We start from the raw sequence: 17,271 nt of genomic DNA, 5'->3' as shown, positions 1-17,271 counted from the left end.
AGACGCAAAACTTTTGTAGGGTGTTTAGGAAATGTCGATTTTTGGAGGGGCTCTGAAGAAACTGAGGGACAGAAATACCAGCAAACAGTGGCGAACGTATTCCAGGCACGCCTTTTGGGTAGCAAGTAGATGGGACTAGTAAGAATTTGTGCCCACGTAAAAGATCAATCATTTCTGCTATTTTACACTCCATCATAGCGTCAAACAGTAACGTGACAGGAGGGGAGGGCGCCGGGCCCGCCCCGAGGGGGCGCCGGAAAGCGAGGGTTGCGGAGGGAAAAGTTGGGAAAAAAGTCATTGGCCTGGGCGTCGCTTTGTCGGCCCCCGGCGCGCCGTCCATTAGCTTAGCAACAGCCTCTTTGCCGGTCCCGTGAAGCCATTGTCCTCGCCGAAGCCTGACCGGCCGTCCCCTTACTGCGGGGGCGTCTGACTGTGGAGACATCGATGAGTGCGCCCGCCCGCGCTGATGTCGCGGGGGAGGAATCGACGGCAGCTCGCATATCTGCCATGAATCTCGTAGAGGTTCGGAAAGGCGCTGCACCACATCTGTCCTCAAGCCGTTTCACTGCCCACACGAGATTCCATAGCAAGTTTATGACATATGGCGTATACAATAGAAGTTGTTAACTGCTACCCTTCTCGATTCATCGCGAGTTTTATCTTCGTGTGTTTTGGCCTAAGGTGACCCATAGCGTGCCTCATCTAAGTGGTTAACGAAACAGTGGAAGCGCAGGTACTGTGAAACACTCTCGTCGTACGATGAGAACGCCGATCGCTCTTGTGCTAACACCGTCGTTTGTTAACGTGTACCGCTAACTTCTGTATTACCTATCTGTCAGTGCGGTTGGCCAAGCTTCAAAGATTCAAAAAAAATCTTTCGCAAAGGTTCGGGTAATTTTTAAATGGCAATTTATTTATGTATCATTAGTCACAAAGAAATGGAGACAGACTCCAGATGTTGAATGCAGCACGTTATAACTGACAAGAAAATGCCAAACAAAGGTGCCCTAAAATCTTTAACGTAAGCTAAAAGACACAACAAAATATTCTGTTACGTCAACACTGTCAAAATTACACTGGCATTCATAAAAAAAAGCTGCATCCAGAAGCACCAAACTGATCCAGTGGAAACTGGGTGGGTATTTTACACACAATCAGCTATGACAATGATTAGTTTTGCACAGACGGTTGTGCACTCATGGAATGGGGCCGAGATGTGCCCATCAGTTTTTGTAACAGGGCCCCAAACGGCAGGTCAGCTAGTACGACAGTGGATAGCAACAACAGCAACACGTGAATGTGCATTATACCCAGGCGACATCTTTGACAATAGGTTGTCCAGCTAGATGACGCCCGGAGGGGCCGCATCGTGGGGCTGTAAGAGGCTGGGTGGACCTATCGTCGAATCGCGCATCACGCTGGTCGTACAGACACCACCAATGGCTGTTGTTGGTGTAAATACATACAAGGAAGACATGCGTGCATGACATGTAGGATCTGGACGTCTGACACACACACATACACACACACACACACACACACACACACACACACACACACATACACACTACAAGGAGAGAGAATTGACGGACTGCCTGCCACGTGCAAGCAGATCCAACCGTAATAACAGGGGCTACTGAGTGGGATGTCCCGCCTTCCGTGCAACATCTCATAATTGCTAGTATCCCTGGCGAGCTGCTGCATATCGCACGGCTCACCGTTTCGACGCCTGCCACTCACAGACTCGCTTGGTAGAGCCTTACTCGCCTGGTGTCCGCAACGGCGGAGATGGGACTCAGTAGAACGACAACATGCCACTTTTAGTGACGAGTCCCCCTTTAGATGCAGGTCCCTGTCTGGAGGCGCAATGGATGCCGGCACGAGGAGCGGTTAGTGGATTTCCATCGCACGTCCCGTTAACCGATATGCTATGGTGCCCATGCACCATAAGTGTTTCTAACTCGCTCTGCGACAGCCACACGGTGCGTTGAGGAGGTCTTGAAACCGCAGACTCTGAACGTTTGTGAATGTCCATACTTATCCCCTATTTCAGCAGGACAGTTCTCGTCCCCATACCACTGCCACTACCCGAGCGTGCTTTCCAGCTGCGGATACTCTCTCATGGTAAACATCGCCCGATCTCTCCCTGATAAAGAATGTGTAGAGTGCCATGGAGGATGCCATCAGGACTCTACCTGCACCCAACAATCTGTGGAAACTGCGGGATCAGATGCAAGTATCATGCGATGGGGACTACATCCGAAACAATTCCATGGCGCGATGTCTGGATGCTTGTTTTCAGAACGATGGGGCACGATGCTGCATTAACTCATACGTTTTATTGCCATGTAGCACAATAAATACTGGTCTGTCAGAGCTGAAAGTGTAATCATTTCGCCTGCTGACAATGATTGAAATCCGCTTTGTCCCTCTGGGTGCTGCTCTTTTTATGACGACCAGTGTAAGTAAACTAATCAAATGAAACTGTATGGGTACAGAAACCTTTTGCAGTTTCAGACACCTGTGATGTATATATGCAGACATAGTGGCTTCCTTCAGTCCAGAACCACGCGGCTGCTACGGTCGCAGGTGGAATTCTGACTCGGGCATGGATGTGTGTGATGTACTTAGGTTAGTTAGGTTTAAGTAGCTCTAAGTCGACGGGACTGATGACCTCAGATGTTAAGTCCCATAGTGCTTAGTGCCATTTGAACCACAGTGGCTTCGCACAGCTGCATGGACTACCCTAACACGGCTCCCTCCTCAATCCAGATTCCGAGACCAAATGGTCTGAGGTGTGAATGGGTATTCGGAATGAGGAGGGAGGTGTGCTAGGGTAGTCCGTACCCTTGTGCCAAGCATCTGTGTCAGGATGGAGTAGTGATTAGCACATCTGCTTAGTGAGAAGGAGACTTGGCTTCGAATCCTGGCCTGAATACAAATCCTTGTTCGTCGTTTCAGTCTGCATGTATCTGTCATAGATGTTTGAGACTTGGAAGGGTCCTGGGACCATATAGTTTCATTTGATTATAGCACCTATGCCTGGATTTCAGGCAGGATTCCCCGTCTCGTTCGATATTGAGGTACTGTTCCAATACACTTGGAGAGCTTCTGTTGTGCTGTCCGAGTATAGGGGGAATACCAAGCGGGCTGAGGCATGAATGGGAATTTAGATTGAGGAGGTAGGCACGCAAGGGTAGCAAAGCCACTGTGCCAGGGTTGCGTAGCGGCTGGTGTATCTGTATACTGAGCGAGGGACCCGGGTTGAATCCCAGCCTTGTTACGAACTTTCATTCGTCGCTTCAGTCTGCATATACACAGCATAAATAAACTAACTTGAAGGCAGAGAATATGAAAGAATAGTCTGCTTCTTTCACGACAAATAATTCTTTAATATTTTCTGTTAACATAGCGTCTGGTTGGAAGCGAAAATGGTATAATTTTCAGAATGAGATTTTCACTCTGCAACGGAGAGTAGGCTGATATGAAACTTTCTGGCAGATTAAAACTGTGTGTCGGACCGAGACTCGAACTCGGGACCTTTGCCTTTCGCGGACAAGTGCTCTACCAACTGAGCAACCCAAGCACGACTCACGCCCCGTCCTCACAGCTTTACTTCCGCCAGTACCTCGTCTCCTGCCTTCCAAACTTCGCAGAAGCTCCCCTACGAACCATGCAGGACTAGCACTCCTGAAAGAAAGGCCCCGAGTTCGAGTCTCGGTCCGGCACACAGTTTTAATCTGCCAGGAAGTTTCATGATATAATTCTGTTAGAGCACCAGAGCTATGGCACAACTGCACGAAAACATAACTCTGGAACTTCCTTTGCCGACGTCCTGCCATAGACACATGTCAACTTGTACTTAAATGTCATCAATATGTATTTATTTGTTCAGTGCTTTATTAATAATATGAAGCGTGCTGTATCAGAACTGCGCCAACCCACACTGACTTATGAAGAGTGTTGTAGTGACGGAGACTACGTGGATAAGATTCAGAAGGAGTTATTTAAGTTACAATGCACGACAAGAAACTCGAAGTCTTTCGAAACAGTCCCGAAACGATAAAAGGATTCAGCATAGAAGCATAGAAAAAAATAGTAGTACATAGATGGGGCTCATTTTCTATAATGTAGTTTGTAGTGGCTCATACTAATTTCATTTTCATATCGTTTTATTGTACTCACTATGTTGTATTGGTCATTTTCCTGTCCCAAAATAATTTCGTTATTGTAATTTGAACAATCCTGTATTACAACACAGTGCACCTTAATTTTGTAAGTAACTGCATTTAGGATTCAACAGGGTATATCTACTTGAAATAGCAATAAATTAAAAAATTAAGAAATGGCGAAAAAGGACGAATGAATGGAAAAAAAATTACAGAGACTTAGGTTATGCGAAATCAGAAGTCTTTGACTTTTACTTACGTGTCAGTTTGTCCATAAATTTACAGTCGAGTAGGTGGCGGCAGTGGACGGCAGCTTTGAGCGCTCGCCGCTGTTGCAGGCTCCGGGCAGATCCAGCTGTGGCAGTTCCTGCTGGAGCTGCTGTCCGACTCGAGCAACGCCAACTGCATCACGTGGGAGGGCACCAACGGCGAGTTCAAGCTCACCGACCCGGACGAGGTGGCGCGCCGCTGGGGCGAGCGCAAGAGCAAGCCCAACATGAACTACGACAAGCTGAGCCGCGCGCTCAGGTCAGCACGCGCACGCCGCCTTCTTCTTCTTTTTGATTATTGTCATTGTTGCTGTTGCTGTAGTTGCTCTTGTTTTGTTGTTGTGATTTCCTTCCAAAGACTGGTTTGACCCAGCTCTCCTCGCAACTCTGCCTCGTACAAGTCTTACGTATTTACATAATTTACATTTCGACCTGCCAAGTATATTCGAGCCTTACACTCTCTCTATAATTTTTACTCTCCACTCTTCCATCCATTACCAAATCAACAACAGGCTGATGCCACGGAATGCCTCCTATCAAAGTATCCTTCCTTACTGGCAAATTGAGCCATAAAGGTAGTTTCTCCCCAGTTCGATGTCGTACCACTTACTGAGTCTATCCGTATAATCATTACTCTTCTTTTTCGCCACATTACAATAACTTCCACATTCCTTCTGTCTCTGGTACTTATCGCTCACTTTTCACTTCTATACAAAAACTTTCAGAAGACTTCCTAACCTTTAAATATATATCGCATACATTCCATGTTACGTTCGTTTTAATTTTATTTATATTTATCTTTTAACCTCTTTTCAAGACACGATCCATTCGATTCACATGATCTTCTAAGTCCTTTGTCGTCTTTAACAGAAATACCGAACCATCAGCAAACTTTACAGTCTTAATTTCTTCCTACAGCACAGGACCCTTAAATCTTCAGCTCTACGGCTTACAGCAACGTGTCTTGCTGATCTCAATGACACATTAATACCCTGTAATGCAAAAATTAAGGAATGGGTAGGTAAAGTAACCTAACATACCAACCACTCAGTCGAAATAAATGGAAGTGCCGGAGCATGATGCTAGACGTCTCCAGTTGTGGAAACAATGTTGGACGTCGCATAGCAAATGGGTTTGGCCTCGCAATATGGGGCAGCTGAGGAAACGGGAAAAGATGGTATGTATCAGTCAGCGAGGAGTTACGGTGCACTATGGTGGTGTACTTCGTTCCAACATGGCCCGGAGACATCATTTGGATGCCTCCCCACGGAAAGAGACATCGGGAAATAGACGAAGAACTACTGTTTCACTTGTGTGGGAAGCATTGACGACCGCGGGCACTCTTGTCCGAAGGAGAAGAGGTTGTGGACCACGGTCAACTACAAGAGCAGATGACCGCTACACGGCACAGCGGACAAGAAGAGATCCACATTAAACAACAGGTGCAATTGGAACCACATTTAACAGGGCTGCAAAGCACGCAATCTCGCTCGCCAAAGTGACACGACGACTGGATGGGGGTGGTCTCTTCGCCTAACGATCAGCACTCTGTTCCGTTGACAACAGCACATTAGCGGTAGCGTCTGTGGTGCTACCAAGAGCGTAGCGACTGGACTAACGAGGAGTGGCGTTGTGTACTCTTCTCGGATGAGAGCAGATTCAGTCTGACTAGTCATTCTGGGTGTATCCTCATATGGTGATAGGTGGGAACACGAAATGCAAACATGATTGTTTTGGTGGTCGGGTGTTACGGTGTGGGGATGCATAATGTTACATGGATGCACTGATCTGCAAAACTTTGAACACCGTACATGTTGCGGTCAATGTTATTATGACACTGTGCTCTTTCCACATGGGCGTTTTCCAGAGGTCCATTCGGTATTTTCATTTTTGTGGATGACAGTGAGCGGCCACATCGAACAGCGCAGGTGGAGAAGTTCTTGTAACGACACGATATTAGGCGAATGGAATGACCTGCCCGTCCCCCCGACTTAAATCCCACGCCACGCGTATGGGATGAGGTGAAGAGACGTATCACAGCATATCGACACGCAGCAACAGCGATAAAGCAGTTGTCAACCGAGCTGGAGGAAGAATGGAACGCCCAGTCACAAGAACTCCTTACCAACCTTTGGACCAACAAGGGAGCACTTGCAAAGTATCGTTGCTATCCGTGGTGCTCTGTTAAGAACTGTGTTCCACCTTTTTCAATATCCAGTGGATCATTAAAAATAGCGGTGACTTCACCGTAATTACGTACTTTGAATAAGTCTGACATTTCTGTTGCTTCCCGTATGAATTTCCACCCTGCAGCGGAGTGGGTGTTGATTATAGGCACTACCGGAAGTATTGCTGTGAGGACCGGTCGCTAGTCGTGTTTAGATATCTCAGACGGTAGAGCACTTTCCCGCGGGTGGTAGAGTTCCCAGGTTTTAGTCCCGGTTTTAATCTGACAAGCAGTTTCAAATCAGCACACACCTCGCTGAGGTGTGAAAATTAATCGTGCACAGCCGCGTAAGTTTATAAGCTATTTACCTTCTAATGAAAGCTTCATATTTTCGTCTTGCATGTAAGGATGTGTACATGACAACTACCGAAATGCCTAGAGAACACCAAATGCGCACAGTGAAGCGCTATGGTTGCCATCTAGTATGAGGGTGTGCAGAACAGGAACGTGAATCTGTAGCTCTCTGCAGAGAAGCGGAGGACGCAGCGAAGAGCAGCCGGCATTGGTATGCGGTGTGGCGGCAGGGTGCGCTGTTCCAGACCGAGAAGGGCCCTGTGGGCTCCACTTGTTGCTGCGGCACATGCGAGGACGCTGCGCTTCTGACCTAAGCTGCAAGCGACTAACTACCTTGTCACATCGTCACTTTGCCCACGATACACTGCTGGCTATTAAAATTGCGACTCCAGGAAGTATTGCAGATAGCGAAATATCACCTATTGTGAATAAACAGTATAGTAGGAAGAGTAGCGAAATATCACCTATTGTGAATAAACAGTATACTAGGAAGAGTACATGATTAAGTTTGCAGTTGTTTTGGAGGTACACATGGTGCGAAATTTGGCACTCAGAGCTGCTGACTCTGCCAGCAACCATAGTTCTGCCCCGGTTGGGCATCGAACTGAGCTTGGATGACAGATACGGGTGCATCATTCCATGCTGCTTGAGCTTTATAACAGAGTTTACCAACCATAGTGGCTGCTGGGTGATGGTGTGCCAGCCTCTGGGTAACCCATAGTCAGATGCTTTCATTGGATGAGAGAGGTCGACAATGAGTTCAACACCATCTATATCTAAATAGATCAGGACAAGACAGGTAATATGAAATCCTGCGTAATCTTCTTGCAAGATAACTTCGACGACACCTCTAAGAGCACAACAGCCAGCTCTAATACGCCAGAAATACAATGACTGTGGCCCTAGTTACTGGCTACGAGAACTGCATACCATGATTCCAGTTGATGGTCGAGTATGACTATGGTGAATACAATCTAGAAACATTCCTTGTCATTGGAGCGTCTGCAGATGGGTCCCTCCATCGTGATGCTTCTCGCCGAACCAGGACTTGTCTGAAATGGCGACGTGCTACTACTCAACAATGGTCCCCGTCCTGACAGTTCATGATACTCTGGACGTTGTCGCACCGCTTATGTGCATATTTGTTTTGCTGCAAACAAACCAATTTTCTCAATTCAAGCTACGATCCGACATGATCAAGCGAACGTACGAGTGTTATACGGAAAGTAAGGTCCGATGACCGGTCGTTGTGGCTGAGCAGTTCTAGGTGCTTCAGTCTGGAACCGCGCGACCGCTACGGTAGCAGGTTCGAAACCTGCCTCGGGCATGGGTGTGTGTGCTGTCCTTAGATTAGTTACGTTTGAGTAGTTCTAAGTTCTAGGGTTCTGATGACCTCAGATGTTAAGTCCCATAGTGCTCAGAGCCATTTGAACCAAGGTACGATCGGGCGCGAAGTGGAAACCACACTGAAAATCCATTGAAACTTCGCACAGATTCTTTGGGTGGTGCACCCGTTGATAACGTGACGTTCCTAATTTCAATTTTAAGTGCACAATGAGCACTTGAAGATGCCTAGAAAATAATGTCTCCCACCAAGTATGATGGCATTGTGGGAGATTTTTCCTGATGCCGTGCAGCCCACATAACATAACTGTTATGCCTTTCCTTCTTCATGACAATTCACGGACGCGGTGTACAAGGCCAGTGAAGATGCTTCTGCAGCGTTTTAGATGGCAAATGTTTGATCACCCACAATACAGCCCGTAATTGGCTCCGCCTGAGTTTCATCTTTGCCTGCGTGAACCGCTGACTATGAAGACATTTTGGCACAGACAACGGGCTACAGACAGCACAGGCGGCTGCCTTCTTTGACAAGGGTACTGGGAAGTTGGTACATTGCTGTTACAAAGGTCTAAGTCGAAGCGGCGACTATGTAGTGAAGTAGCTGGAAGGTGTAACTAACTGTTGCAAATAAAACATTCTTCTTTTTCACAGTGGTTTCCATTTAGCGACCGATCGTACCTCACTTTGCGAACAGTCCTCATATGTCTGTCATCGCGGGCGCTAGTCGCATGGGGAAGTTAAAATCCTGCAACGCGTTGAGTATGGTGCTCCTGTTATATTTCTAAAACCAATGGAGTAGTAATACCGCGGAGCGATTAACTGTATTCTCGACAGGCCACGATCTCACCGTCGTGGAATGCCAACAACTGCTGGTAGTCGTTTCTCCACCTTACACGAGGTTTTCTTACAAACAAGATTCAAACACGATTTATGAATGAGAGGACAGCACAATAATCTTTCCGTATGTTCAGAATGTAGGTTGAATTACTTATAAGTGGGTTGCACTGAAATGATAATCGTTTTCATATCCAAGCGGAAAGATTAGCCGGCTCCTAATGAGGCATAAAAGCGATTCAGGCTTTAGGCTTCCAGCAAAAGGTTCACAGCTCGTGATGTCGATGAAAGATGATGTAGACCACAGACGACAAGAATATACAAAATACGGTATGGTTGTGGCCTGTTTTATGATGGACAGAGTGTGCGGACTACTGAACGGCGCCGTATGGATGAAGAGAGGTGTCTCCGCCTACGGTATCTTGAGGAATCAGCGGAAGCAGAACATGCTCGCCTAATTGCGTTCGACGAAACATCTGTTGGTAAACGGAAAAAAGCTTTGACGGGTAGCGTTATCATATAAGCGATCGGGACAAAAATTTCTGGCGAGACCTCCAATAAAGACGGCGGCCTGCACTTGCACACAGCTTCGGCCACGGCCATCGAAAGGATGCAGCGGACGGAGCGGTCCTGCAACCAAAACATTACATGTGGCGCTGGCCTTGACACCATGTGAAGTCACAGGGTGTATCGCGGCTATACAGGGTGAACGTTAACAAAACCGACAAACTGCACAGACATATTCCTGACTTGAGAATGACGAAAAAAAAGTCCTATTAACATGGGTCGGGAAATGCACGGTGTGCGTGCAAGGACAACAAATCGTCCCGCAACACAGTACAGAGCTGCATCCCGTCCACGTCACAACAGGCGTTCAAAGTGGCCTCGGTAGGATGCAATGTACGTGCTCACACCTCCCACCATGGACTGCCGCACTTTCGCCCGTTTCGGCATCTCTCTGAATAGCGTCACAGCTACTGTGAACACGTTGCTGAAGGGTCTGCATATCAGGAAATGGTTCAACATACACAACGTCTTCTATGTGCCACAGAGGTAAAAATCCAAAGAGCTTGACTCCGGTGATCTAGCAAGCCATGCTACAGTATCTATCCAATGTCTGGGGAAGATGATGTCAAGTGGTTGGCGAACTGTAATGCGGAAGCGGGCTGGTCCTCTGTCATGAAGAAACAACGTAACCTGTCGTATTGCCAAGGCACACTCTCAAGCCGCCCAGGCAGTGCATTCCACAGGAAGCCCAGGACCCTCCTTTTGTGGATTAATGACCGGTGCATGTATGTAATCGCCAAGAATCACTGCCTATACATGGATGCTGAACCGATGCTGATGAGAGGCCTCAAGCATTTCCCGAGGTTTTTCTAGAGCCCATATATAACGATTATGCAGATGGATGGTGCCAGTTCTGGTAAAGGTTGCTCCGTCTCTAAAGAGGGCTTATGACAGGAATCCCATAATTGAAATTGTATGGTGCAAAAACCATCGACAGAATCCTTCCCGTAGAGGGAAACCTGCTGCTGGTATTCCTTGCACTCGTTGCAGGTGATGGGATAGTAGCGGTTGTCATGCAGGAAACACATAATCGTGCTTTGGCCTACTTCTTGTTGGTGGGCCTCTTGCCTAGTTAGTACTAGAGTTAGTCTCAAAATCCTGTAGAACCCAATTCCCCAAATCTGGTGTACGCACAGTCCGCCGCGTCCCTGCACGTTCATCTGTCTGAAAGGCCTCATGCTCAAATAATCGCCCAAAACGGGAGTCAAATGTTGTCTCATGTGGTTGGCGTCTGTGAGAGTACTTGCTTTGGTATACTCGTGACCCCCGCCCCGATTGGAATACCGAACCATTCTGCCATTTACAGTACCCTGCGTTAATCACACAGCCTGCAATACTCAAGGAATATACCGCATGTGGCCAGAGGAATTTTCGTTCGTCAGTGCCATCTATCGTGGAAACTATGAATTTCCAGACACATATACATAGGACCTTTTTCCCTCCATTTCCAGTGAGGAATCAGTCCTTGCAGTTTGTTGGTTTTATTAATGTTCAGTTTGTATAAGGACTTCAGCTACAGCCACAAAACATTTGACAATGGCCGAGGAATACCCAGCCGAAAGATTTTGCATTTTAAACCACTTGAATTGGCTGCAAGCTCCAGAGAATTTTCTCCACGTTATGTAAAACTCAGCTGTCATTGAAAATTAAATAGGCTATCGTTTTAAAATTCCTGACCTGCTGTACTGTCACACCAAAGCCTAAAGGTTCCTAAAGACCTTACGTCAAACAGTTTCTTGCGTGTCCAAGCATACTGTCTCTGTTACCGCAGAATGAACGACACCATTGCCTTTATAGTCATAGGTAAGTAATTATAACAAACAACGGGAAGATATTGCTTTACCTATGTCTTGAGTTCGTAGCACTAGTCACTAATAGTACTACTGGCTGTTTAAGTCTCACCGTTTCTCTCAGTCGGGAGTGCAAAGACGTCGTCGTCATCATTAGCGCGTTAATTTAGTGGAAGTTTATGTATACAGCTCTTACTTTATATTTGAAACAAGTCACTGACGTGCAGTATGATGTACGTAATACTGCATCTTGCTGGAAAAAACGTATTCCACTGTGTCGCAGTAAACACTAAAAGCTTATTGATTTGTATGGAAATCCGAAGTTATGATTAGACATTTTAAATAATCCTTTCAAAACTGAGTTGGTCCTTTTATCTACTGAATACGCATAAGGCACCTGAAAGAAAGAAAGTTTCCATAATGACCAAAGCAGAGCCATTCATTAAAAATTCTAAAAGTTCTCGTTACCGATCTCATTAATGTAATGATCATTAGAGTGAAAGCCTTTTTCTCACAATTTCCTGCCTCATTACCCCAAAATTTTGATTGGAATGAGGTTAACCCATCACCTTCATTACTGAGTGTCTTCATTAAATGAAAGAATATATGATACAATGCACACATATGAATAAGAAAAATATTTTGCTTATTTTCTGAATTTCGTGCAGTTGCTTTCACTACTATTTAGTGGATGCTAGGGTACCTATGGCCGACCGAGTTCTTTCATCATTACCGTTGTTTTGTGACTCGTTATACCTGCGCCCTGAGAGACTGTTTTCTGTGGGCGATGAGTGTGTCAGAACGAGCGACTGAGAGAGACGCCCATGAGGCAGCTCGATTTTTGCAGTTATTATTGACAAGCTATCTGGAAATTACTCGTAGCTGTTACTTCAGTGCACCGGTTCAACTCTTAGAATTTCAACACAGGAAGAACTGTAATACATCCTCCTAAGTGATGACGATGATGATGTTTGGTTTGTGGGATGCACAACTGTGAGGTCATCAGCACCTGTACGAAGTCACAATTTTTACACATTCCTATTTTTTTCACAGTCCAATCTAGCCACTGTCGCGAGTGATGATGATGATGATAATGATGATGATGACGATGATGAGGAGGACAGCACAAACACCAAGTCCCTGGAGAATATCCTCAACCCGGCTGGGAATCGAATCCGTGACCCTATGATCCAGAGGCAGCAACGCTAGCCACTAGACCATGGGCTGTGGACACATTTTTCTAAGCATTCTATGACATTTTTGCTTGCCTATAAAATATATTCTAGATGTCTGTAAGGTTTCATATAACATGTCTGTTGTTTAAGGAATTCTCATTGTCTCTAGGAAAGAGGTACCTTCTTTTCCTCATTTCCTACATCCTTAAACGCTGACACATGTGGATAACATTTTTTCTATGCCACAACGTTTTCTTTATACTGACTGTGTTCCACTCACTGTAATCTGTAGATCACTATACTGAACAGGCAACAATGGGATTAAACTTCACTTTACATGACAAGCTTTGCATGACTGAGCCTCCATAACCATCGATTTAGTATGTCTACAAACCTTCAGTGAAACTTTCTCACGTATGTGGCGTAACTAATGTCAAGGTTGAATGATGTTGCTATAACATTTGCAGTAGCAAGTTCCGACTTAAAATAAAATGGGACTTAAAATACACTACATGATTTCCAACTTGTTGCTATAATCTGTCATATATATGAAGCAGAGTATATATGTGTATGTCCAGGATCTCCTCCAAAACCCCTGGGTCGATATCAACAAGGAAAGATCAAGCCACATGCATATCAGAATTGTGGAGGTTATAACCTCCTAGCTCCAGTAAAGAGGAAGATATGGGCGAAAATGTGTTTCTATTTTCGTGGGCATACAGGCTGCCCTGCATGACAGACATGCTGTGTGGGAACTGTATTGGCCTATCAAATCAATGTGGTTTGCATAGCAGCCTACATATCAGTGACAAGAAATGGTATCCTGGGTACTGACATGTAGGTTGCCTCCATGATACACATGTTTTGTTGGAGTAATTTCAGCCTGCTTTATCTTTCTGCATTGTATAGCAGTCAGTATGTCAGGGGAAAATAAGTGATTTTTTTCAAGTCCCTGGTGTTTAGCCTGCCTTGCATGGTAGGCATGTTGTGGGAGTAGTGTCAGCCTGCTTTACTGAACTGTATTGCAGAGACTACACATACCAAAGAGCATAGCTGGAGACAGATTGAGATGGACAGAAGAGGGGATGAACAGAGCGAGGGGGAGGAGGAAATGGACAGAGAGGGGTGTGGAGGGCGAGACGCATGGGACAGGTGGAAAGTGTATAGAGGTAGTGAGCAGCTGGAAAAAAGAAGAGGAGGAGACAGAAATGGAAAGGTGGTGGAGGAGGAGAATAGTCAGAGGGAGGGGAGGAGGAAATGGATAAAGAGAACGGGAGGAGGAGATGAAGAGACAGAGAGGATGTGGAGAAGAAGATACACAGGTAGCAGTGGGAGGATGAGATGGACAGACACAGGAGGAAAGGAAGGAGGAGATGAACATCGAGAAGGGGCCAGAGGGAGGTGTGTTCAGCCGCATATGCTGGCAAAGGAGGCCTCAGAACTTGAATGTACCTCGTAGTTGTAATATAATGTTTAAGTTTCGTGTGCTAACTTCTCCAAACTACATGATATTACTGTGTGCCGGACTGGGATATGAATCCAGAACCTTGCCTATCACAGGCAATGTTCTTACCGACTGAGCTGTCCAAGCGAGACTCACGATCAGTTGTTATAGCTTCACTTCTACCAGTTTCCGAAAATTCAAGTTTCAGGGATCGTATACCAGTCCATCTGGTAGGTAGCTTTGGAGCAACGTAGGTTCCGCTGCAGAGGGGAAGATTCATTCCACGTCATAGTACACCCTTACGTTAGTGGGATAGTCTTCATTTGTACTGACAGTCAGATACAGACTCAATCCACTGAGCAGAATAATGCCAGTAGCACAACATTATAATAGTCGTGAACGCCTTTTATTGACTGTTTTTCACGGAAATGTGACAGTGTCATTGGTGCGGTTTCAGTATCGTGCCTAGTGCATATACTCCATAGTGAAAAGAGGTAGTAGAGAGATCGAGATTGCCAGTTTTCCTACATCAGTTAAGACGGTACGTAAACTGCTGAAAAAACGTTTATGAACTGCATAGTTTATGTGTGTGTGCATTTTTTAAAATCGGAAACCTCTTACACAACACTCGCTTGATCACAGAAAATCGCTACGTTCAGCGACATGTGTAGTCGAACTGAAACTGAATCTGCATTCTCAGTGCATTTTAATGGAGCACTTTTGTCTCCAACCATCGACGGCACAATGGAGCTTGGTACACGGGTTCTGTCTGTCAACATACGTCATAGGGTCACTCCAGGTACAGACTGCGTCACACGGCAGTTCCAACATGGGAAGTTGGCCGTCGCCGAATTGGCACACACCAGAGCAACGACATTTGAACATTCAGTAGATGTTGTTCGATATAAAACTCTGAAGAATAGCTTGGTAGTGGTCGCCTGAGGTTTACAAAACCAGTTGATGGCTGCTGCCTATAATTACGGCTGATAGACACCCCGAGAAGAATTCAACAGTACTGCACTCTGCCTTTTTGAGGCAACTGGCGGGGGGGGGGGGGGGGTGTCGAATCAGACAGTACGAAATCGTCTTTAACATGATACGCTTGGGTTCCAGTCGCTTGTTACGAACAAGAGTACAAATCCCCCAGCACAAAGGACGCGAACAAGTCAGGTAAAGGAAACTGTAAAAATGAACCTGGATCACTGACATTGCAATATTTGCAATATTTGTCTGACATCTGACGATCGTTGTAGAAGAGTGTGGAGGCGCAACGTACCTCTTAGACATGAAGCTGCGTGGTTCCTGTAGTAAGTTGAGTCAGTCAAGATTTGTGTCCGATTCCCCTCAACGCTATCGAGGGTAATTTGATGGCCGTGCAGTTCCGGGACTTGATCCTCCAACATACTGTCCAGCCCTGCAGTCCACATTTTGACTACGAGTTCGTCTTTCAAGACGATACTGCACAAATACACAGCGTCCAGCTCGTGAACACCTGTCTCCAGTAGGCATAAATCAATGGAGTGGAACATACAAGGCGCTGATCACTTTCCAGACCAAGTGGAACTCTGAGTGCGTCGTCGCACGAGCTCCTGTCAGATACTGGATGTCCTGAGGAGAGTCATCGTCGACAACAATGAACGTAGCATACTGCACGGCACCGGCTGGAGAAACACGTTGCGGAATGTTACCAAGTCCTAGATTTTGGTTTCACATACGCACACTTTCGAACAGAATGCCCTCGTTTTGGTTATTGCTTTGTTTTTATTTCACAGTAAATTCTGTTCGTTCATTCCTTGCTATCCTGTGCATTTAATGTGTCATATATTTGCAGGAATGTAGGTGATGCAAAACGGTTTTTAGCGACTTGTTTAGACTGAGAAACAAAGCAGCCCAAGCGGTTAATTAATGAGGTGTTTGACTCATAAACACGAGGGGTATTTAATAAGTAATGCAACACAATTTTTTCTGAAAGCAAGTTGGTTTCATTCATGATCCCAAAACACCGTATTATTCCTTACTCTTTGATTACAAGACCCTATATTTCATCGTAATCTCCGATCAAAGCGACGGTCTTACGCTACGTTACTGGGAGGGCGCCTTGCATCACTCTACTGGTCGACTTCGGGTCCAACGTCTTGCTGCATCAATAACCTAACCATCATCCACGTGCTGCTTTCCGCAGACCACATGCTTCACTGGCTCAAACAGATGGAAGTCGTAAGATGCGAGGTCCCTCCTGTAGAGGTGGTTGAACAGTCCAATGAAGTGTCGTGAGCTCTGCTTGGGTGTGCAGATTTGTGTGAGATCTTGCGTTGTCATAGAGAAGGAGAACTTCTTTTGTATTTCAATATCCCGAGGGTACCACACTAGACTTCAGAATTGATCGTCGCACTATGAGGGAGATCATCGAACAGAACAACCCTTCCCGACTCTCAGAAGACCATCGCCATGACTTTATCGGTTGAGTGTGTGGCTTTGAACTTTTTCTTCGGAGGAGAGGTGGTATGGCGCCACCTCCAAGGATTGCCCTTTTGTTCCCTGTTCGAAGTGATGAACAAATTTTTCATAGCACGTGACGATGTTCGACAAAAAATTGACACGATCAGCCTCTAAACGCGCAAGCAACTCCTCACGATGGTCCTTCATTGCTTTTATGGTCTTGTGTTAGGCGGCGAGAAACCCAACGGGCAAACACCTCTGAGTACGCTAACTGGAGGACGAATGTGTCAGCACTACCAACAGAAACGTGCAGCTGAGTAGTGAGGTGTTAGATTGTGATGCATCTACCACCTCGAATGAGAGTGTCCACAAGTTCCAGCATCCCAGGAGTAGGAGCTGTGTGTGGCTGGCCGGCACGTGGGAGATCGGACAGGTTTGCGCTACCCTGTTGCGACGTTGACAGGTGCTTTTCCCAACGATTCACCGTGCTTTTGTTCAATGCCAGGTCTCCATACACACTCTGCAAGCACCTAGGAATATTTGAGATGCTCTGGTTTTCCGCCTAAAGAAACTCAATGACAGCTCTGTGCTTGGGACACTCCTCCGTTACAGACACCATTTTGAGCGGTACGCTTAGCTCCTCTTCGAAACTTCATGAAACTGTAGGGGCTGAAGGTGTTCCACAACAAATTCTCCATTTTTTGAACCGAAACCGGACG

General features: G+C 46.1%; 1 protein-coding gene across 1 annotated transcript in view; it reads left to right on the top strand.

The window, feature by feature from the left end:
- LOC126458351 (transcriptional regulator ERG homolog) overlaps positions 1–17,271 on the top strand; it is a 293,460-nt gene that overhangs the window by 205,171 nt on the left and 71,018 nt on the right. The window contains exon 5 of the mRNA XM_050095320.1: positions 4,508–4,697. Within this exon, the coding sequence (XP_049951277.1) occupies positions 4,508–4,697 (190 nt within the window). The remainder of the gene's footprint in view (positions 1–4,507; positions 4,698–17,271) is intronic.

Source organism: Schistocerca serialis, chromosome 1 (genome assembly GCF_023864345.2).
Source record: "Schistocerca serialis cubense isolate TAMUIC-IGC-003099 chromosome 1, iqSchSeri2.2, whole genome shotgun sequence".
In the NCBI taxonomy this organism is placed as follows: Eukaryota; Metazoa; Arthropoda; class Insecta; order Orthoptera; family Acrididae; genus Schistocerca; species Schistocerca serialis.
The sequence above is the reverse complement of the archived record's forward strand: the minus strand, read 5'-3'. Positions and strand labels throughout refer to the sequence as shown.